Below are 24,002 nucleotides of genomic sequence, written 5' to 3' on the forward strand. Positions count from 1 at the left end.
GCCTGAGCATTTGACTCAGAAATGTACCAATCAAGAGGTAAGTTCTGAATAGAGGTAGTCATTTGGTAAATTTAGGGTTGCATAAACAACTCAAGTACTTCCTCAAAATAATCTCAAGAACATCAAACATCTTGAAATCAAATCATGTTGGCAAGTCAGAGATTGCAGCACCTTTCTGAATTCTTACATATGAAATTTTTTAATAATGTGAATTCCTAGGCTTGTGGATTGCAAAGAAGTTTTCACTAATCATATTGTTGACCAATATATTAATATATTAAATGGTGGGTTTGTTTCTGTTGTCTATATTTTATTTTTAGTTTCTTTTTGGACCTAAGATCTTTTGCTCCTCTCTTGTGTCATGTACTGTAAATGGTGGTTTCCGACATTATCAAAATCAATTCATTTACTCAAATGACTTATCAACTATGAAAATTATGTTTTAAAATTTTTCATAGTACTTCATAAAGCCAAAAGTCTGAAAAAATAAAAGGTCTAGGACATTACATAAAGCCACTGGATCACCTTGATTTGGAATTAAATCATGTTCACTTTATCTTCCCTTCCCTTTTCTCTTTACTTCGTTTTTAATCTTTACATCACTTACTGCTATTACTTCTTTTCTTGAAAGCATTATATATTTAAAATTCCTGTGACATATAATATGTCCTTTGGAAAATGCAGGTAACAATGACATCCTCTGTGGCTCTCAAAACCAAAGAAAATGGCTGTCAAGTGAATGAGTAGTTGCAGAGCTGATGTTACATATTTTTTACTATCAATGTGTCTGTTTTTCTAATCCTTCGTCCAGATTCCAGATGTTCTGTTTATTATTGTTTACTTTTTAAATTGTAGTTGACCACAAATAATTTTAAGAAGGAGAAATTATTTTATTTTATTGCAGAATACAGTCTCAGAGCAACTTGAGAAGTGTTATTCCAGAGATCAGATCTATATCTATGTGGGAGACATACTCATTGCTCTTAACCCTTTTCAGAGTCTGGGTCTTTACTCCACAAAGGTATGTCGTATGGGGTGCATTCTGTTACTTCATACACATAATTATACATTCAGATACTTAAATTAATTTAAATGAATGCCAGAAAATTTTATCCAGTATTTTGAATAAACAGTTACATAATTTTTGTTAAAATATAGAACTAGGAAAAATAGAAGATGGAGTCAATCTGGGTGCAGTTTGTGGTCTTCCTTTCTCCAAATGCGTGTGCCAGAGTGTTAATTACATTCAGTTATTGGTAACAGCTCTACATTAAATATTGTATCACTAAACAGATGCCTTTAAAAGCATATACTTAAATCTGCTTAAAAAGGTATGTACTTAATGTATTTCTGCCGCTGAACTGAGATGGGAGCGTCAAAAGTATAATTACATTGTTTATGTAGATAATACATACTTAATGGCTTTAAAAATTGTCACTGTGAGTTAAAAATTCCTTTGATGTATTATTGGCTTCATTAATATCACAAACATGTTTTATGAATATGAATATATAATTATCAATTATTTAACCACTGGTGGCTTACATATAGAATACTATTCTGGAATTAAACAAGGTTGTTTTTCATTTTTAATTGGACTCATTCTCTTCTGGCTATTTGTGTACTCCAGAAACTTATTTAATACTGTTCCTAATAGTTGTTTTTGTGTGTGAAAAGTACATATCTCTGTCATCTTTTGCCATCCTAAAATTTACAGAAATAACAGTAAATTTATAAGCCTTGACCTATGTTTCAGGAGATACGGGTTTTAGTGCAATCCTGCTATCAGTTCACTGTGTGATCTTGGACAAATCAAATGAGAGAATGTATGTTAAATGATGTGAAAGGAAAAAAGTGGTCATCATGTGTGAGACATTATTATGTCCAAGGAGCAGTTAACAAACTGAAACCCGATCGTCTTATTTTTAATGTATGCTTTCATTTAAATACATAATGGAATTTTGAAACCTTACATTCTGCTTTGGAAGTGGAATGCAGAATCTTTTAAATTACTTTATGTCATATCATATTTCTGGGCTGTTTTGTGTCAGGCTCTTATTTTACATAGTTATACATTTAGATATATGTGCAATATGTGTGTAACATGTATGTAATAATGTTTTGGTGGAATGAAATGGTGTTTTTATTTATACTTTGCTTTAAAAATTGGAGCTATATTTGTAAATAATTCAGGACTTAAATAAAAACAAAAAGCCCTACAAAATGTATTCTTTTTAACCTTTAGCATTCCAAACTATATATTGGATCAAAGAGAACTGCCAGTCCTCCTCACATTTTTGCAATGGCTGACTTAGGATATCAATCTATGATAACATATAATTCAGATCAGGTAAGAAGAGTCTCCCATTCTTAGAAATTTACCTCGTAGTTACTTAAATGTCACTTAAATTTTGAGGATAAGGTCTTCTCACAGTTTTCTTTTCTATGTATAGTGCATTGTTATTTCTGGAGAAAGTGGTGCTGGAAAGACTGAAAATGCTCATCTTTTAGTTCAGCAGCTGACAGTGCTTGGAAAGGTATAATTTATTTTTTTCTCTGTCCCATCAGAAATATTTGTTGAATTTCATAACTTAATATAACTGATTAGATTAATATTCTCTAGTATCTCACATTTAATAATGTACAGAAATTTTAAAATACAGTTGTTATCCTTTGAGAGTTTAAAATAATGAGCAATATGAAAAGCATGTACTCTGTTTTGAGGATTTTCTAACTTTTATCACACTTATTAGGCAAGGCTTATAAAGGTGATTTTCATTGTTTTTAGTCCCAGTGCATTTATTGAATGCTTTCTTTACTTTTTCTCCTTTTGTTGCTAGCAGGTTAAAAGAGAGTCAACATACAAAAATCAATTGTGTTTACATACCATATGTATATACTAGTAATGGTCAATTGCAAATTGAATCTTAAAAGTGCCATTAACAATAAAATCAAAAAAACATGAACTATGTATATCTAAATATTATAATATATGTGCAAGATTTGTTTGCTGAAAACTGAAAGAGTTAAAAGAAATAAAAGACCTAAATAAATGAAGAGATATATCATGATCATGGATTAAGTGACTCCATATTATTAAGACGTCAGTCTTCTACAAATTGATCTATAGATATGATGCAATTACAATAAAAATCCAAACAGGATTTTTTTTTTTGGTGGGAATTGACAAGGTGACTCAAAAATATATGTTGAAGGGCAAAGGAACTAGAATAACCAAACAATCTTGAGAAAGAACAAAGTTGGAGGATTCATGCAACCTTATTTCCAGACTTGATGTAAAGCTGCAATAGTCAAGACAATGTGTCATTAAAGAAAGGATGACATACAGATTGACTGAACAAAATAGTGAGGCTACTCATATATGGTTTATTGATTTTTGACAAAGTTGTAAAATTCATTAATTAAGAAAGGTGGTCTTTTCAACAAATAGTGTTGAAATAATTGGATACGCCCATACAAAAAAAAGAACATTAATCAATACTCACATGTTATACAAATTTTTAACTCAAAATGGATCATAGATCTAAACATAAAACCAAAAGCCATAAAATTTCTACAAGAAAACATAGGAAAAGTTCTTTGTGATGTTGAGTTAGGTAAAAAGTTCTTAGATTCAACACAAAATGCATAATTTATAAATGGAAAAATTTGATTTTGTCAAAATTAAGAATGTTTGTTCTCTGAGGACACTGTTACAAAAATGAAAACACAACCCACAGACTCAGAGAAAATATTTGCAAGACACACAACTAGTAAAGGACTTGTATATGAAAAAAACTCATACAAATCAATAAGAAATGAAATGACAATTTAAAAACAAACATAATGTTTGAACAGTCACTTCACCAAAGATGGTATGTATGGTACGTAAACAAATGAAAAGTTGCTCAACATCAGTATCATTTGGGAATGCAAGTTAAAACCGCAAGAAAACACTATTACAAAACTATTAAAATGGCTAAAATGGCTAGTGTTTTTTAATCTAACAATACCAAGTACTGAAAAAGATATGTGTATTACTCCATTCTCACACTGCTATAAAGAACTTTCTGAGACTGGGTAATTTATAAAGGAAAGAGGTTTAATTGACTCACAGTTTTGCATGACTCGGAGGCCTCAGGAAACTGACAATCATGGCAGAAGGTGAAGGGCAAGCAAGGACCCTCTTCACATGGCAGCAGGAGAGAGAAGAGTGAGAGAAGGAGGAACTTGCCCAACACTTATGAAACCATCAGATCTTGTGAGAATTCACTCACTCTCATGAGAACAGCATGGGGGAAACTGCCCCATGATCCAGTCACCTCCTGTCACCTCCCTAGACATGTGGGGATTACAAATCAAGATGAGATTTTGGTGGGGACACAGAGCCAAACCATATCAATATGTGTTACCGAAACACCAGGGGTTTGGTCTAGGTCCTGCTACTTGCTGCACAGAAAGCCAATGACTGAGATGATGAGTATTGCCAAAGAAGTAGGCTTTAATCGGGTGCTGCACCCAGGAAATGGGAGCTGTCTCAAATTTATCTCTTTGACCAATTAAAACTAGGGGTTTACATAACAGGGAAGACATGTAAGAATGTGTAAGAACACAGAAACTAGGGAGAGACAAGGAAGCAATAATGATGAATGTGGGGTCTGCATCTTATTGTCTGGATGTGGTGATCTAGTGAGTTTCAGTTCTTTGATGCTTTTTTTTGAGAGGCCTGAAGGTGGTTCATCAGGAGGGAACTCAGATAAAACAAATTGTAAAGTTCAAGCTCCAAGACCAGAAGGGTCAATTTTCTATGTTTATAAAAAAAAAAAATCTGTGGGACTATTGGGTTTCATATGGAGCAACTGGAATGCTCAAATATTTCTGGTGAGAATGCAAAGTGGTACAGCCACTTTGGAAAACAGTTTGGATGTTTCTTATAAGCTCCACTTACCATACAACCTAGCAGTTTTACTGCTATGTGCTTATTCACACGAAATGAAAACCTATACAGAAACCTATAGACAAAGATTTATAGAGACTTTATTTACAAACTCCAGAAAGTGGAATAAACAAACTATAGTACATTCATACAGTGAAATATTACTCAGCAATAAAAAGGAATAAACATTGAGTCCAGGAGTTCAAGACCAGCCTGAGCAACATAGCAAGACCTCTATGAAAAAATTTAAAAGTTAGCCAGGCATGATGGCACATGCCTACAGTCCCAGCTACTTGGGAAGCTGAAGTGGAAGGATTGCTTGAGCTAAGGAGGTTGAGGCTGCAGTGAGCTATGATGGCACCACCGCACTCCAGCCTGGGTGACAGAACAAGACCCTGTCTCAAAAAAGGAAAAAGAACAAACACTGATACAAGCAATAATGAATTCCATTTAATTATTTTTGGATGAGGCCAGGCGCGGTGGCTCATGCCTGTAATCCCAGCACTTTGAGAGGCCAAGGCGGGTGGATCAAGAGGTCAGGAGTTCAAGACCATCCTGGCTAACACTGAAACTCCATCAGTACTAAAAATATAAAAAATTAGCCAGGCGTGGTGGCAGGCGCCTGTAGTCCCAGGTGCTTGGGTGGCTGAGGCAGGAGAATGGCATGAACCTGGGAGACGTGAATGGCATGAACCTGGGAGGCAGAGCTTGCAGTGAGCTGAGATTGCGCCACTGCACTCCAGCCTGGGCAACAGTGCAAGACTCCATGTCAAATAATAATAATAATAATAATAATAATAATAAATAAATAAATAATTATTTTTGGATGAAGCTCAAATGCATTATGCAAGTCAAAGAAGCCAGAATCAAAACACTGCATACTGTGTGATTCAGTTTACATGCCATTCTTGCAAATTTAAAACAATACAGACAGAAACAGATCAGTGATTATCAGGAAATGGGGGTGGAGAGAGGGGTTCACTGCAAAGAGTCATGAGACAATTTGGGGTGGTGAAGGAATTATCCTATATGTAGACTGCGATGGGGGTTACATGATGGCACATGTAAAAACTCTCAGAGCTGTACAGTATAAAGGGTGACTCTTACTGTATGTAAATTATACCTTAATTGTTTTCAAAAAAGGAAGCTGAGGATAGACACTTTGATTTTCCAGGTAAAGATCTTAAAGTAAGATAAAATTGTATTTTAATAACATTAATGGCCAAAAAAGAAAAAAAATTGTTTACAATTTATGCCTGTAAAAATTTTTATTATGATCTATATGGTTATAATTAGTCATGTTAAAATTTTTGCCAATTCTGTGATTATAGGAATCTTGTGTTGCAAAACACCAATAGGTTCAAGGTTAAACCTAATCTCTCTATAAAAGAGTGAGGCTGCATAGTTCAAAACAACTACTTAATTGAATTTAATTCACTTTTTTCCTTATGCATTTGGAATTTATTCTGATTTATACTGCCATGAATGGATCAAATTGTATCTTTTTGTCATATAGCTATTCAGTTATCCCAATACCACTTATTAAAAACCCATTCTTTCCATAAATTTGAGATGCCACACTTATACTATACTAAATATCCTCATGCAGTTTGGTCTACTTCTGATTTTCTGTTCTGCTCCTTTGGCCTTAGTGTCTGTTCATGCACCAGTGTCACACTTTTTATTGTTGAAGTTTTATATACTTCATTTTTTTCTTTTATATATATAAAATATATAATATATATTATATGTAATTATATATACAATAATGTTATATATAATATAACATGTAATATATGGTTTGCAAATACTTTTTCCTAATCCACAGGCTGCCATTTCATTTTGATGATTGTTTCCTTTGCCATGCAGGAGCTTTTGACTCTGTCATAGTCTTATTTTCTTTCTTCGCTTTTTTTGCATGAGCATTTGATGTGATATCCAAAAAATCATTGCCAATGCCAATGTCCAGAAGCTTTTCCTCTATGTTCTCTTCTAGAAATTTTATAGTTTGTAGTCTGATATTTAGATCTTTTATCCATTTTGAGGTGATTTTTTGTGTATGGTCTAAGATAAGGATCAAATTTCATTATTTTGTGTGTGTAAATCCAGTTTTCCCAGCACCATTTATTGAAAAACTATCCTTTCTTTATGACGTCCTCTTAGTGCCCCTGTCAAAAATCAGTTGACCGTAAATGTTTGGGTTTATTTGGGGACTTTCTTTTCTATTCCACTAGTTTATGTGTCTGTTTTTATGCCAGTACCATACTGCTTTTATTACTATCAACTTTGTCATGTAGTTTTAAATCAGGAAGTAATGATGGCTCTAAATTTTTCTTCCTCAGAATTATTTTGGTTAGTTGAGGTTTTTTATTATTTCATACAAATTTTTGGATTTTTTCTTTTTTAATTTTTATTTATTTATTTTTTTATTTTTCCATAGTTATCGGGATACAGGTGGTATTTGGTTACATAACTAAGCTCTTTAGTAGTGATTTGTGAGATTTTGGTGCACCCATCACCCAAGCAGTATACACTGCACCATATTTGAAGTCTTTTATCCCTTGCCCCGCTCCAGTTCTTCCCCACAAGTACCCAAAGTCCACTGTATCATTCTTATGCCTTTGCATCCTCATAGCTTAGCTCTCATGTATCAGTGAGAACATACGATGTTTGTTTTTCCACTCCTGAGTTACTTCACTTAGAGTAATAGTCTCTCATATATATATATATATGATATATATATGTCTCTGTCATATATATATGATATATATGTCTCTAATATATATGATATATATGTCTCTCATATATATATGATATATATATGTCTCTCTGATATATATGATATATATATGTCTCTCTCATATATATATGATATATATATATGTCTCTCATATATATGATATATATATGTCTCTCTCATATATATGATATATATGTCTCTCTCATATATATGATATATATATGTCTCTCATATATATATGATATATATATGTCTCTCTCATATATATATGTGTATCTCACAGTTTCTTTATCCACTCATTGATTTATGGGCATTTGGGTTGGTTCCATGATTTTGCGATTGTAAATTGTGCTGCTATAAACAGGCGTGTGCAAGTATCTTTTATGAATAATGACTTATTTTCTTCTGGGTGGATACCCAGTAGTGGAATTTCTGGATCAAATGGGAGTTCTACTTTCAGTTCTTTAAGAAATCTCCATACTGTTTTCCATAGTGGCTGTACTAGTTTACATTCCCACCAGCAGTGTAGAAGTGTTCTCTGTTCACCACATCCACACCAACATCTGCTGTTTTTTGATTTTTTGGTTATGGTCATTCTTGCAGGAGTAAGGTGGTATCACATTGTGGTTTTGATTTGCATTTTCCTGATCGTTAGTGATGTTGACCATTTTTTCATATGTTTGTTGGCCATTTTTACATCTTCTTTAGAGAATTGTCTATTCATGTCCTTAACCCACTTTTTGATGAGATTGTTTGTTTTTTTCTTACTGATTTGTTTGAGTTCATTGTAGATTTTGGTTATTAGTCCTTTGTCAGATGTATAGATTGTGAAGATTTTTTTTCCCACTCTGTGGGTTTTCTCTTTACTCTGCTGACTTTTCCTTTTGCCATGCAAAAGCTCTTTGGTTTAATTAGGTCCAAGTTATTTATCTTTGCTTTGGTTGCATTTTCTTTTGGGTTCTTGCTCATGAAATCCTTGCCTATGCCAATGTCTAAAAGGGTTTTTCCAATGTTACCTTCTAGAATTTTTATAGTTTCAGGTATTAAGTCCTGAATCCATCTTGAGTTGATTTTTGTGTAAGGTGAGAGATGAGGATCCAGTTTCATTCTCCTACATGTGGCTAGCCAATTATCACAGCACCATTTGTTGAAAAGGGTGTCTTTTCCAGATTTTATGTTTTTATTTGCTTTGTCGAAGATCAGTTGGCTGTAAGTATTTGGATTTATTTCCAGGTTCTCTATTTTGTTCCATTGGTCTATGTGTCTATTTTTATATGAGTACCATGCTGTTTTGGTGACTATGGCCTTATACTGTAGTTTGAAATCAAGTAGTGTGATGCCTCAAGATTCGTTCCTTTTGCTTAGTCTTGCTTTGGCTATGTGGGCTCTGTTTTGGTTGCATATGAATTTTAGAATTGTTTTTTCCTAATTCTGTGAAGAATGATGGTGGTATTTTAATGGGGATTTCATTGAAGTTGTAGATTGCTTTTGGCAGTATTGTCATTTTCACAATACTGATTCTACCCATCCAGGAGCATGGGATGTGTTTCCATTCATGTCATCTATGATTTATTTCAGCAGTGTTTTGTAGTTTTCCTTGTAGAGGTCTTTTAGCTCCTTGGTTAGGTATATTCCTAAGTTTTTTTTGGTTTTTTTTGTTTTTTTGCAGCTGTTGTAAAAAGGGTTGAGTTTTTTGTTTGATTCTCCACTTGGTTGTTGTTGGTGTATAGAAGAATTACTGATTTGTATATATTAATCTCGTATCTGGAAACTTTGCTGAATTCTTTTATCAGTTCTAGTTTTCTGGAGGAGTCCTTAGGGTTTTCAAGGTAAATTATCATATCATCAGCAAATAGTGACAGTTTGACTTCCTCTCTACTGATTTGGATGCCCTTTATTTCTTTCTCTTCTCTGATTGCTCTGGCTAGGACTTCCAGTGTTATGTTGAAGACGAGTGGTAAGAATGGGGATCCTTGTCTTGTTCCCATTCTCAGAGGGAATGCTTTCAACTTTTCCTCATTCAGTATTACGTTGGCTGTGGGTTTGTCATAGATGGCTTTTATTACATTAAGATATGTCCCTTGTATGCTAATTTTTCTGAGAGTTTTAATCATAAAGCGATGCTGGATTTTGTCAAATGCTTTTCCTGCATCTATTGAGATGATCTTGTGATTTTTGTTTTTAATTCTGATTATGTGGTGTATCACATTTATTGACTTGTGTATGTGAAACCATCCCTGCATCCCTAGTATGAAACCCATTTGATCATGGTGGATTATCTTTTTGATATGTTGTTGGACTCAGTTAGCTAGTATTTTGTTAAGGATTTTAGCATCTTTGTTCATCAAGGATATAGGTCTGTAGTTTTCTTTTTTGGTTATATCCTTTCCTGGTTTTGGTATTAGGGTGATGCTGGTTTTATAGAATGAATTAGGGACAGTTCCTTCTTTCTCTGTCTTGTGGAATAGTGTCAAAAAGGTTAGTACCAATTCTTCTTTAATGTCTGGTAGAATTCTGCTGTGAATCCATCTGGTCCTGGACTTTTTTTTTTTTTTTTTTTTTTGGTAATTTAAAAATTACAATTTCAATCTTGCTGCTTGTTATTGGTCTGTTCAGAGTATTTGATTCTTCCTGATTTAAGCTACAAGGGTTGTATTTTTCCAGGAATTTATTCATCTCTTCTAGGTTTTCTAGTTTATGTGTGTAAAGGTGTTCATAGTAGCCTTGAGTGATCTTTTGTATTTCAGTGGTGTCAGTTGTAATATCTCCTGTTTCATTTCTTAATGAGGTTATTTGAATTTTTTTCTTTTCTTTTCTTGGTTAATCTTGCTAATGGTCTATCAATTTTATTTATCTTTTCAAAGAACCAGCTTTTCGTTTCATTTATCTTTTGTGGGGTTTTTTGTTTGTTTGTTTCAATTTCATTTAGTTCTGCCCTGATCTTGGTTATTTCCTTTCTTCTCTTTGGTTTGGGTTTGGTTTGTTCTTGTTTCTCTAGTTCCTTGAGGTGTGACTTTAGAATGTCAGTTTGTGTTCTTTCAGTTTTTTTGATGTAAGCATTTAGGGCTATGAACTTTCCTTTTAGCACCGCCTTTGCTGTATACTAGAGGTTTTGATAGGTTGTGTCATTATTGTCGTTCAGTTCGAAGAATTTTTTAATTTCCCTCTTGATTTTGTTTTTGACTCAATGCTCATTCAGGAGCAGGTTATTTGATTTCCATGTATTTGCATGATTTTGAAGGTTTCTTTTGGAGTTGATTTCCAGTTTTATTCCTTCTGGTCTGAGAGAGTGCTTGGTATAATATAACTTCAATTTTCTTAAATTTATTGAAGCTCGTTTTATAGCCTATCATATGGTCTATCTTGCACTGTTGAATAGAATGTATATTCTGCGGTTGTTGGATGAAATATTCTGTATATATCTGTTAAGTCCATTTGTTCCAAGGTATAGTTTAAATCCATTGTTTCTTTGTTGACTTTCTGCCTTGATGACCTGTCTAGTGCTGTCAGTGGAGTACTGAAGTCTCCCACTATAATTGTGTTGCTGTCTATCTCATTTCTTAGATCTATTAGTAATTGCTTTATAAATCTGGGATCTCCAGTGTTAGGTGCACGTATGTTTAGGATTGCAATATTTTCCTCTTGGACAAGGCCTTTTACCATTATATAATGTCCCTCTTTGTCTCTTTTAAAGTTTGTTTTGTCTGATATAATAATAGCTACCCCTGCTTGCTTTTGGTGTCCATTTGCATGAAATGCCTTTTTCCACCCCTTTACTTTAAGTTTATGTGAGTCTTATGTGTTAGATGAGTCCCCTGAATGCAGCAGATAGTTGATTGTTGAGTTCTTATCCATTCTGCAGTTCCATATCTTTTAAGTGGAGCCTTTAGGACATTTACATTCAATGTTAGTATTGAGATGTGATATACGGTTGCATTCATCATGCTGTTTGTTGCCCGTGTACTTTTGATTTTGATTTTTGTTTCTGCTTTTAATTTGTATTTTTGTTTCATAGGTCCTGTGTGATTTATGCTTTAAAGATGTTCTGTTTTGATGTGCTTCCAGGATTCATTTCAAGATTTAGAGCTCCTTTTAGCAGTTCTTATAGTGGTGGCTTGGTAATGGTGAATTCTCTCAGCATTTGTTCATCTGAAAAAGACTGTATCTTTCCTTCATATGTGATGCTTAGTTTCGCTGGATAAAAAATTCTTGGCTGATAATTGTTTTGTTTGAGGAGGCTGAAGATAGGGTCCCAATTCCTTCTAGCTTGTAAGGTTTCTGCTGAGAAATCTGCTGTTAATCTGTATGCTTTCCCTTTTAGGTTACCTGGTGCTTCTGTCTCACAGCTCTTAAGATTCTTTTCTTCATCTTAATTTTGGATAACCTGATGAGATGAGAGTGTGCCTAGATGAAGACCTTATTGTGATGAATTTCCCGGGTATTCTTTGTGCTTCTTGTATTTGGATGTCTAGGTCTCTAGCAAGGACAGGGAAATTTTCCTTGATTATCCCCACAAATATGTTTTCCAAGCCTTATGAATTCTCTTCTTCCTCAGGGACAGAGATTATTCTTAGATTTGGTTGTTTAACATAATCCCACATTTCTTGGAGGCTTTGTTCATATTTTCTTATTCTTTTTTCTTTGTCTTTGTTGGATTAGGTTAATTTGAAGACCTTGTCTTCGAGCTCTGAATTTCTTTCTTCTACTTGTTCAATTATTTTGCTGAGACTTTCCACAGCATTTCACATCTCTAAAAGTGTATCCAAAGTTTCCTGAATTTTTTATTGCTTTTTCTTTAAGCTATCTATTTCCTTGAATATTTCTCCCTTCACTTCTTGTATCATTTTTCAGATTTCCTTGTATTGAGCTTCACCTTTCTCTGTTCCCTCCCTGATTAGCTTAATAACTAACCTCTTGAATTCTTTCTCAGGTAAATCTGGGTTTTGTTTTTTTTTTTTCAGTTCAGATCCATTGCTGGTGAACTAGTGTAATTTTTTTGGGGGGGGGGGCGGGGCGGGGGTGGGTGTTGAAGAGCCTTGTTTTGTCATATTACCAGGGTTGGTTTTCTGGTTCCTTTTTATTTGGGTAGGCTCTGTCAGAGGGAAAGTCTAGGGCTGAAGGCTGTTATTCAGATTCTTTTGTCCCACAGGGTGTTCCCTTGATGTAGTACTCTCCCTCTTTTCCTATGGATGTGGCTTCCTGTGAGCTGAACTGCAGTGATTGTTTTCTCTCTTCTGGGTCAAGCCACCCAGCAAGTCTGCCCAGCTCTGGGCTGCTGCTGGGGGTTGTCCACACAGAGTCCTGTGATGTAAACCATCTATGGGTCTCTCAGCCATGGATACCAGCACGTGTTCTGGTGGAGGTAGTAGGGGGAGTGCAGTGGACTCCATGAAGTTTCTTAACTTTGGTGGTTTAATGCTCTATTTTTGTGCTGGTTGGCCTCCTGCCAGGAGGTGGCACTTTCCAGAAGGTATCAGCTGTGGTAATATGGGGTGGAACCGGCGGTGGGTGGGGCCCTAGAATTCCCAAGATTATATGCCCTTTTGTTTCCCCCAGCGCTACCAGGGTGGGTAGGGAGGGACCGTCAGGTGGGGGCAGGGCCAGGTGTGTCTGAGTTCAGACTCTCCTTGGGCGGGTCTTGCTGTGGCTGCTGTGTGGGATGGGGGTGAGATTCCCAGGTCACTGGAGTTGTGTACCTAGGAGGATTATTGCTGCTTCTGCTGAGTCATGCAGGTTGTCAGGGAAATGGGGGAAAGCTGGCAATCAAAGGCCTCACCCAGCTCCCATGCAAACTGAAGGGCGGATCTCACTCCCACCATGCCCCCGCAACAGCTCCGAGTCCATTTCCAGGTAGAGGGTGAAAATGGGCTTGAAAACCTGCCGCAGGCTATCCTCCTCCCAGCTGCAAAAGAAAAGTGCTTGGCTCTTCCCTGCCTGTGGGGTCTGCACACCAGATTGGCACCCTCCCCCGAGTTGGGGCCAGACTTCTCGCCCCATTCAAATTGTTACAAAGTTCAGCTAAAGATTTCCTTCTTCCTGTGCAGTTTTACCTCCTGCTCCTCTGACCACCCTACCATTGGATCCCTGTGGTGCCAGGCAGGAGTGGCCTGCTAGGGGACCCAGGAAGCTCCCAGGGCTTTTCTGCTGCTTCCTCTACCCCTATATTGTGCTTGGCTCTCCAAATGGATTCAGTTCCATGTAAAGCCAGAAACTTCTCCCACAAACAGACCTTCACCTTCTCAGCTTCTCCAGTGGGGATGTGTGTTCGGGAGAGGAGGGTCTTCCTTTCCCACTTCTGCAGTTGGGACACTCACAGTATTTGGAGGATCTCCCAGGTCCTGCAGGAGCAATCCGCTTTCTTTAGAGGATCTGTGGGTCCTCTTGAGATTGCTGGTTTGTTCTTGCAGTTGATCTGGAGCTAAAATTCACAATGCAAGCCTCTGCACGCTGCTCTTTCTGGAGCTGCAATCTAGTCCTGCCTCCCATCTGCCATGATGATTGACCCTTCCTGGAACTGTTTTTTTCTATTTCTGTGAAGAATGCCTTGGGATTTTGATAAGGATTGCATTGATTCTGTATATTTGAGTAGTATGGATATTTTAACAACATTAATTCTTCCGATCCCTGAGATATATTTTCATTTATTTGTGTCTTCCTCAACTTCTTTCATCACTGTTTTATACTTTTCAGTGTACAGATCTGTCACCTCCTTGGTTAAATTTATTCCCAATGTTTTGTTTTTATGCTTTTGTTAATGGGATTGCTTTCTTGATTTATTTTTCAGTTAGGTTGTTATTTATTTATAAAAATGTTATTTGCTTTTATATGTTGATTTTGTATCCTAAGATTTTATTGAGTTATTACTTCTAACAGTTATTTTGTGGGATATTTGGGGCTTTTTACAGGTAGGATCATGTTATCTGCAAATGCAGTAGTCTCCACTTATCCCCACAGGGGATATGATGCAAGATACACTTGTGGTTGCCAGAAACTGCAGATAATTTCAAACCCTATATATACTATTTTTTCCTAAACATCCTTATGATAAAGTTTAAATTATAAATTAGGCACAATAAGAGATTAACAATAACTAAAAATAAAATATAACACTATACTGTAATAAAGATTATATGAATATGGTTTCTTTCTCTCTCTCTCTTTTTCTCTCTCTCTCTCTCTCTCAAAATACCTTAGTTTCACTTGTTTCAGGGGATCCCTTGCTGACTTCTTTGTATAGGCTCAATGCTTTCTGGTGCAACCACTGACACCAATCAGAAAACATTTTCTGTTCATGTCTTCCACCCACAAATTTAATGCCTTTTAATCTTAACTGAGTACTGATCATGCACTGTGACTATGACTTTTGCAATATGATATGTGACAGTAAAACTAGCACAAGTTTCTTTTTCCTTCTTCACAATTTCACAGATAGTAGACCGCAGCATACAATTTTTTTTCTTCCCTTATGAAGTCAAGAACTTTCATCTTTTCACTTCAAGCAGGCAAATATGGTTTCTCTTTGTTGTATTCGAATTGTCAGCATGACTACTCTTGTGCTTTGGGGCCATTAAGTAAAATAAAGATTATTTGACTGCAAGAACTGTGATACTGTGACAGCTGATCTGATAACTGAGAGGGCTACTAAGTTGGGTAACAGGTGGGTAGCATATACAACATGGATACATTGGGCAAAGGAAGGATTCACTTTCCAGGTGGGACAGAGTGGGGTGGCACAGATTTAATCACACTACTCAGAATGGCATGCAATTTAAAACTTAGAAATTATTTATTTCTGGAATTTTTCATTTAATAGTTTTAGACCATGGTTGACTGTAGGTAACTGGCTCTATGGTAGAGATAATTTTACTTCTTCCTTTCTGATTTGGGTGCCTTTTATTTCTTTATCTTGTCTGGTTGCTCTTATTAGTACTTCCAGTACTATGTTGAATGGAAGTGAAGAGAGTGGGCATTTTTTGCATTGTAACAGATACTATTGGAAAAGCTTTTAGTTTCTCCTCATTGATTATAATGTTAGCTGTGAATTTTTCATAAATTGCCTATATTATGCTGAGGAACTTTCTTTCTATACCTAAACTGTTGAGAGTCCACATCAGGAAAAGATGTTGTGGTATGTTAAATGGTCTTCTATAACTCATATATATGATGTAGATTATTCTGTGGTTGAAAAATATTAAAAAATGTGTCTTCTCAAGGTAAAGAAACTTATTACCACTTTGCTTAATATTGCTTTTCTATTGCCTAAGAAAAATTTATATAATTGTAGGTAGCTCCTGTATTCTTTGGGAATGAAAATGGTGATGCCAAAGAATATTTCATTCCTTCCAAAATGTCCTTTTTCTTCCTGCAGAATACTGCTACTTAATGGAAATCACAGCAAGACCAGCAATTTCTAGATAGTTCATAAGAATCTGGGACATTCTATCAATAGAAAGATAATAGCTATAGAAAGACCTCTTATGAGTTATACCTTAGTAAATGCTTTTCTTTTTGTAATCTCATAGGAAAAATTGAATACAGCTTCCACTTTTAAAATTAAAAAAAGAAGGGGTGTTGGACTTTGTCAGATACTTTTTCTGCATCAGTTGAGATGATTATGTGGTTTTTATCTTTGATTCTGTTAATATGTTGAATCATATTGTTTGATTTGCATATGTTAAGCTAGACTTGCGTGCCAGGGATAGATTTTGCTTGGACATGATGTATAATCTTTTCAATGTGTTATTGGATTTGGTTTGCTAATATTTTACTGAGGATTTTTGCATCAGTGTTCATCAGAGAAATTGGCCTGTGGTTTTCTTTTCTTGTGATGCCTTTATCTGGGTTAGGTAGTAACGTAATGCTGGCTTCATAAACGTAGTTGAAGGTATTCCCTCTAGCTCTATTTTTTTTATTATTTATTTATTTGTTTTTCTTAGAGACAGAGTCTCACTCTGTCACCCAGGCTGGAGTACAGTGGCATAATCACAGCTCACTGCAGTGTCTGAACTCCTGGGCTCAAGCGACCCTCCTGCTTCAGCCTTCCAAGTAGCTGGGACTACAGGCATGTGCCACTGCACCTGACTAATTTTATAATTCATTGTACAGATGAGGTCTCACTTTGTTGCCCAGGCTGGTCTCAAACTCCTGGCTTCAAGCTGTCCTCCCACCTTGGCCTCTCAAAATGCTGGAATTATAGACATTAGCCACACTATGCCTGGCCTAGCTCTACTTTTTTAGAAGAGTTTAAGAAGTATTGGTATTGATTTTCTTCAAATGTTTGGTGGAATTCAGCTGTGAAGCCACCTTATCCTAGGCTTTTCTTTGTTGGGAGATTTTGATTACTTCTTCAATTTCTTTATTTGTTTTTGGTCTGTTCAGGCTTTCTAATTCTTTCTGACTCAATTTTGGTAGGTTGTATTTTTCTAAGAATTTATCTACTTCCAGGCTACCCAAATTGCTTGTAGATAATTGTTCATAATAGTCCCTATGATCCTTTTTATTTCTGATAACACCTGTTGTAATTTCTCTACTTTCATTTTTTATTTTACTTATCTTAGTCGTCTCTCTTATTTTCTTAGACTAGTTAAGGGTTTGTCAATCTTATTTTTTTCAAAAATGAAACTCATTTTATTGATTCTTTTTATAGTTTTTCCTTTCTCTATTTGATTTATTTTTGCTCAGATTTTGATGTTTTTCCTTTCTTCTGCTAATTTTGGCTTTAGCTTTCTCTTTATTTTTTAGTTCCTTGAGGCATTATGTTAGACTATTTATTTTGGAGCTTTCTTCTTTTTTAATGTAGGAATTTATTGCTACAAACTTCTGTCTTAGAATTGCCTTTGCTGCATTCCATAGGCTTGGTATGTTGTGTTTTCCTTGCTGTTTGTCTCAAGGTATTTTTTTACTTTCCCTTTTACTTTCTTCTTTGACCACAGGAGTACCTTGTTTAATTTCCACATATTTGATCATCTGTGATGCTCCTGCTTAGGTGTGCCAGAGGCTTGGAGGCTCAGGGTGCAAGGTGCCATCTCACCTGAGATGTGTGGTGGCAGCAACTACTTCAGTGTTCAGGAGGCCTGAGGCCCTCTGAGAGCAGAGTGCTGCCTCAGCTCTGGTGCAAGGGAGCTCCCTCAGCCAGGCTCAGAGCCTGTGCAGACTGCAGGGGTCTCCAGTCGCAATGACTGCAAGTGTCCACAGTAGTGAGAGAGGTTGCTGGGGTATCTTGCTTACCTTTTCCTTGCAGGGAGCTGTCCTTCCTTCCTGCTTGTGAGCTGATCCCCACTTGGGGCATGAGGTGGTAAAGGTAAGGTGTTTCTTTTCCTTCTCTATGTGGCCTTCCTGGGTTTCCGTGCTCTACAGGATTTCTTCTGGCTGCTTTTTTGCTGTTCTCCAGTGTGCTCCTTTAGTTATTTTGGTTTAAATGTACTTGTTTACTCATTTGCAGGTAGGGGGAGGCTTGAAGGTGTATTAGCCCATTCTCACACTGCTATAAAGAACTACCTGAGACTGGGTAATTTATAGAGAAAAGAGGTGTAGTTGACTCACAGCTCCACATGGCTGGGAAGGCCTCAAAAAAACTTACAATCATGGGCAGAAGGTGAAGGGCAAGCAAGCACAGCAAAGCAGGAGAGAGAGAAAGAGGCAGCAAAGGGGTAAATGCCACTTTTAAACCATCAGGTCTCATGAGAACTCAGTCATTATCACAAGAGCAGTGAGGGGGAAATCCGCCCCCATGATTTAATCACCTCTCACCAGGCCCCCTCCCCTGACACGTGGGGATTACAATTTGACATGAGATTTGGGTGGGGACACAGAGCCAAACCATATCAGAGGGAGAGCACTAGGAGCTTCTGGCCAACCATCTTGATGTCACTCCTAATTCAAAATGATGAGTAGGAAGAATTCCATGTTGCTGTTAAAAAATAATTGACTGGTTTTAGTATCTTCTATCAGATGTGTTGACCTAGTGGCTTAATATAACCTCTACTTACCAGATTTGTGACCCTCTCGGGAGTGGAAGAGCCAGGAGAGACCTAAAAAAAAAGGTGGCGCTACCCCAGGTGTCTGATCTCTGCCTTTTCTTCCCCCTTGCCCATCAACCACCCTCTCCTTACTTCTAGAAGTATCATTCTAAAAGGTTTTAACAACAGTGAGATAAGACTTAATGTGGGGCACGAGGGCAGTGAGGCACAGCATATTATCCTGGTGTAGAGGAGCTGAACACTTGAGTGAATTTTCTCACGGGTCTTTGCTATTCTGTCCTGATCTGCAGGCTGATAGAGTTTCTCATCAATGATAAATTAATTGTGTGTGAATGTGGTTCTGTAGATGTCAGCAAACTTCTTAATCTAATCTCTTTGTCTTGTTTTAGATTAATGTTAATTGGGGATAGGTATATATATATTTTCAGATTCCTACCCTTATCACATCTTATCTTGTTTTTACTTATGTCCTTGATAAGGATTTACCAGATGCAAAAACGAGGTGTTTGGTAGATAGAACTTACCTTTGAAATATGCAGTCTTCCAAATCTTACTTAACAGGTCACTGCTATTCAATATATGCCAATGAAGATGTTATCTCACCTTTTTCATGGGTGCAAGGCCCGCCCAAAGCATTTTAAAGAGCCAAGTTCATCCCCCAAATTACTACACTCTTCTTCCACACCTTCTTGCCTCTTTTATAAGATACCCAAAGTTCTTACACAGCCTCAAAACTTCATTGTGAATGCCCCCTCCAACTCACTCAAATTCTAATGTAGTCTGTGTTCCAGAAATAGCCACCACTGCTCTCCCTCAACATAGAAACTTTGCAGTAACTCTAACATAGTTGATCTCGGTAAAGTATTAAGGTAGGTATTACACTGAAAATCTACTTAAGCTAACTTCTGCCAAGTTGTGAATAACTAATACCTCCCTAAACTTCTGGGGGCAGAGGTTGGAATGCCTTTGTAAAAGTGATTGGCTATTAACCCAAATAAATTTCTACTCAGTAGAATTTCAACTAAAGTGGTAAAGAAGAAAAATGGAACATACTTCTTTGAGGAGAGGAGCATAAGAGATGGGGAAGGAATAGAGGTAGAGCCATGTAAGCCTGCTAACCTTGAGCTGGTTTCCACTCCTCCCATTCATACTTCTGAGCTGTTCTCAGTTTTCACAATTATTCCCTTCTCTCTGCTTCTGAATTAATGAGTTATCTTTCCTCTCTTAGTTTCAGGGTTAGCAGCTTCTGTGGAAGCAAGTAAAGTGGTTCTGGCTTTGGGGACTATTTGGATGGGGGCTCAGGCAGGTGGAGGAGGAATAACAGAATGACAGGTGTACTTCAATGTGCATAGGCTGCTTATAAATTATGTTTGTAAATCAGGCACTGAACAGAACTGCACTTGAATAGAAAAGTATAGAATATCTCCTTGTCCCTTTTTAAGAAAACAAGTGAGTGAATCCACATATGGGAGGGGGAAAATAGACCAGGATGTAACATCTGCCAATATATCAGGAACATGCTTTTGTATGTTTATATCTACATAAATTGCTTACCAAAGAAGAGACATTTCATTATATACCAAATTAATTTTTTATGTTTTTAAAAATATCTTAATATTTTCTATTTAGGCTAATAACAGAACTTTGCAAGAGAAGATTTTACAAGTGAACAATTTGGTAGAAGCCTTTGGCAATGCCTGCACTATTATAAATGACAATTCTAGCAGATTTGGAAAATACTTAGAAATGAAATTCACCTCTTCTGGAGCGGTAGTGGGAGCACAGATTTCTGAATATCTCCTGGAAAAATCCCGAGTTATCCACCAAGCTATGTAAGTTTATCTCAAATCTTCCTATTTTGGAGGAAGCAGAAGCAAACATAATACTTTAATAGTAAAATGTCTTTCTCATTCAATAAAATTTTATTTATCACTTACTATATGCAAAGCACTTACTATTGAGAATGAAGAGATCCATCAGCACTGTCTTATTCTCAAATATATGTTACATCCAATAGAGGAATTAATGTATAACCTAAAATTTATGCTGCCAGATAGAAAACCTAAGCCCATGATAGAGGTACTAACAGCGTAAATTAGAGACCATTCTGACATAGCAGAGAATATATTTATCTATACAAAATTAATGTGAAATTTAATTAGAAGTAACTGAGTCCTTTTCTGTTTTAAATGCTAGCATATATAAATAGACCTTTGTATTCTATTCTTCCTATGTTTATATACAAGGGACCAAATAAAAGATTCAAGAAGGAGCTTTATCATATTGACCTTTTATTGCTGGCTGATTTAAGCCATCAATACTCTTCATAATGCTTTGATATTAAGTTGAATGAATTCCTTTTGCGAGTTTGTAGCTTAATGACAAAGTTTCTCTCCTGTCTCACAAAACGTCTTTGTTGTTCTAAAGAGGAAACTATCGTTACACATTGGATTTGTACCCTGGTGGTTACATAATTTTGCTTAAAAGCATGGCAAGTTAGAATCTTTCATTTTTCTTATGTTGGTTTTATGCTAAACATACTCTACATTATTGTAGTAGTATGTCATGTTAATTCACAGTAACATAATAAGCTCTTGTTTTATATTAGTACATTATTATTTAATGTAAGTGCCTTCAAGCTTGGTGTCATTCAATTCACGAGTAAGTCATGAATAGAAGTTGCCTGGAGTCCAGCTCCTGAGCACTAGCCCTAATATGGAAAATTACCCTTTGGTCTTCAATTAAAAATATGGAAGGAGGCCGGGCACAGTGGCTCACGCCTGTAATCCCAGCACTTTGGGAGGCCAAGGCGGGTGGATCACGCGGTCAGGAGATCGAGACCATCCTGGCTAACATGGTGAAACCCCATCTCTACTAAAAATACAAAAAATTAGCCAGGCGTGGTGGTGGGTGCTTGTAGCCCCAGCTACTCGGGAGGCTGAGGGAGGAGAATGGCGTGAACCCAGGAGGCGGAGCTGGCAGTGAACCAAGATCATGCCACTTCACTCCAGCTGGGGTGACAGAGCGAGACTCCATCTCAAAAAAAAAAAAAAAAAAAATGGAAGGAAAGATTATTAAACACATATGGCTTTCAACTGTGGTACCACACCGTTTTAATCCACTTTGGGTAAGATATTTAAACCTTAAAGATTCTTACAGGATCTTGGCTCTGTAATTCATTGTATGTATGATTTGAAACAGTTTACTTAACCTCTCTGCACCTCTGTTTTTCGTCTTTAAAATGAAATAGCATTAGTACCTACCTATCAATTAAGACAAGGTACCTATAGTATATAGCACAATGAATGGCATATATTAAGAACCCCATAAGTTTAAGCCATTAGTAGTAATAGTAGTGTTAATAGTTGATTAGAAATAACATATAGCACAGTACCTGGGATATTGAAGATGTTCAGTAAATGGCAGATACTATTTATTGATGTGTGTCCAGTGCCCAAAACTCAGTGGACATGTGTGTCAGTGCCGTTGCCACCCATAACTAGAAGGACCTCGGGATCTTAGCAGATGTGGAAACTTAGCTAGTTCTCAAAACCATTTGTTCTGCTTTCATAATTGTGTAAGCTTCTCCTTCAGACCCTTCAGGAAGAACTACTTAAGAGTAACTAATTGGTAGATGGCACCACCATGTTGCACAATGTCAAGGGATGTAATTCACGGTGTATTCTATGGAGTTGAGTGCAGGAACTCAGTTCATATAGAAGAGCACATGAACAGAACTCTCTGGAGTTACACAATGAGGCCCTGAGCTTGTAACCATAGAAATAATATCATTAATGCTTACTGAAATACCGTAGGATGCATTCTAAGAAATAGCGTAGTCAGGATTATATTTAAGGCATGCTGTGAATTAAGTAGTTTTTTTCCCCCTAAGGAACTATTCTAATTTTACAAGTTTGCTTATTGGGGAAAAGCATTCCAAATTCCAAATTCACAATCAAGTGGAAATATAACTCAGTTATAATTTGAGCACAGCTGTCTTTAATTTATAACACTTTTTCCATTTTTATATCTGTTTTTTCTTTCACCTAATTTAATTGCATTTTTAAGTTCCAGAGGAGCTTTGAGTGACCTATGAATATGAAAATATCAGACATGTGATTGATGGAAGAATTCTTAATAGGTACATTTACAAATTATAAATTTAATTGCACTGTTATCAATCAGGGTACTGAACAGAAAGAACAAGCTCAAGGGTTTTAACTGAGAAAACTGTTTACAGAGATCACATGGGCATTGAAGAGCCAAGAATGAATGGTGAGAAGCCCATGGACTAACAGGGATGAGGAGCCATGGCTGCCTTCCTGTCTGCAGGTGGAGGGAGGGGCAGCACTAGTGCCTGGTGCCAGCTGCAGCTGTGGATCAGGGGCTGCCTGTCTGGAGCTATGGCCCTAATGGGACACAGCCAGTCAGGGAGAGAGCAAGGGGATAACATCCCAGCCTCTCTCTCCTTCATTCGCCTGTTTCCTGCCTGTGCTTCCTATTGGCTGAACCCATATGGAAGCCAGAGAGCAAGGGAGCCCAAGAATTGCAGGCTGTAGGGATTGGCCCTTGGGGTCCCAGAGCAAGACAAAGAAGAGTGTAGAATGATTTGAGGAGCAGAGAAGAATTAGAGCAGACGAGTATCTTTTTTTAATGAACTCACCCTTTCTTTTAAGACATTTTGTTCTTTTCTTCGGTTTTTGCCTCTGGCGATGTCATCCCAGCTCAATCTCTGACCACATTTATTTTTAGATTACCTTTCTAATGATGATAGTACTATCTTATAACTTGTGATTTAAATCCTTTTCTAAACATAGATAGTTTTCAAGGAGAAAATTTTAAAAGAGGCTACTTAATTTCAAGAATAAGATGAACCTATTGAAGGCAATGCTAGATAATTCTCATAAATACAAATTATAGCTATTTCCATTGCAGTTTCCTCCTGTTACTACAGTTTAGTTCAGCAAGCATTGATTGCATTTCTCTGATGTCCCCAGCACTTAACAGGACTCTATAGGAGACATAAATAAGTGGCAGACATGGTCCTCTCCATTGTGGAGAAAGGGAAATGTATTTATGGAGCAATTACTCTATGTCAGGCACTGCACTAAGCACCTTACAGCCATTATCTCTTTTAATTCTTCCAGTCATGTGACAGGGTGTCATTTTCTCTTTTAAAAGTGAGAAACTAAGAGAATTTTAATAAGTTGCTTAATGTCAAAAAGCTGGCAATGACTGAGTTGGAGTTTGAAGCCTCGTCCTTCTGTCTGACTCCCAAGCCCACCATTCATCCATCCATCCAGCCATCCGTCTATTTGACACATATTTATTGAGTGCCTACTGTGTG

The 24,002-nt window shown here is 36.6% G+C and overlaps 1 protein-coding gene across 14 annotated transcripts in view; it reads left to right on the plus strand.

The window, feature by feature from the left end:
• The window catches only part of MYO3A (myosin IIIA), a 285,436-nt gene that overhangs the window by 140,376 nt on the left and 121,058 nt on the right, over window positions 1-24,002 (plus strand). For all 14 annotated transcript variants that reach the window (XR_612315.3, XM_008974870.3, XM_003821407.4 and 11 more), the window contains 4 exons: window positions 905-1,021; window positions 2,246-2,350; window positions 2,454-2,537; window positions 20,285-20,487. Coding sequence is in view for 13 of the 14 variants with exons in the window: in XM_008974870.3 (XP_008973118.1) it covers window positions 905-1,021; window positions 2,246-2,350; window positions 2,454-2,537; window positions 20,285-20,487 (509 nt within the window). In the remaining variant the exon portion in view is untranslated. The remainder of the gene's footprint in view (window positions 1-904; window positions 1,022-2,245; window positions 2,351-2,453; window positions 2,538-20,284; window positions 20,488-24,002) is intronic.

The sequence above is a fragment of the Pan paniscus genome, chromosome 8 (genome assembly GCF_029289425.2).
Source record: "Pan paniscus chromosome 8, NHGRI_mPanPan1-v2.0_pri, whole genome shotgun sequence".
Taxonomy (NCBI): Eukaryota; Metazoa; Chordata; class Mammalia; order Primates; family Hominidae; genus Pan; species Pan paniscus.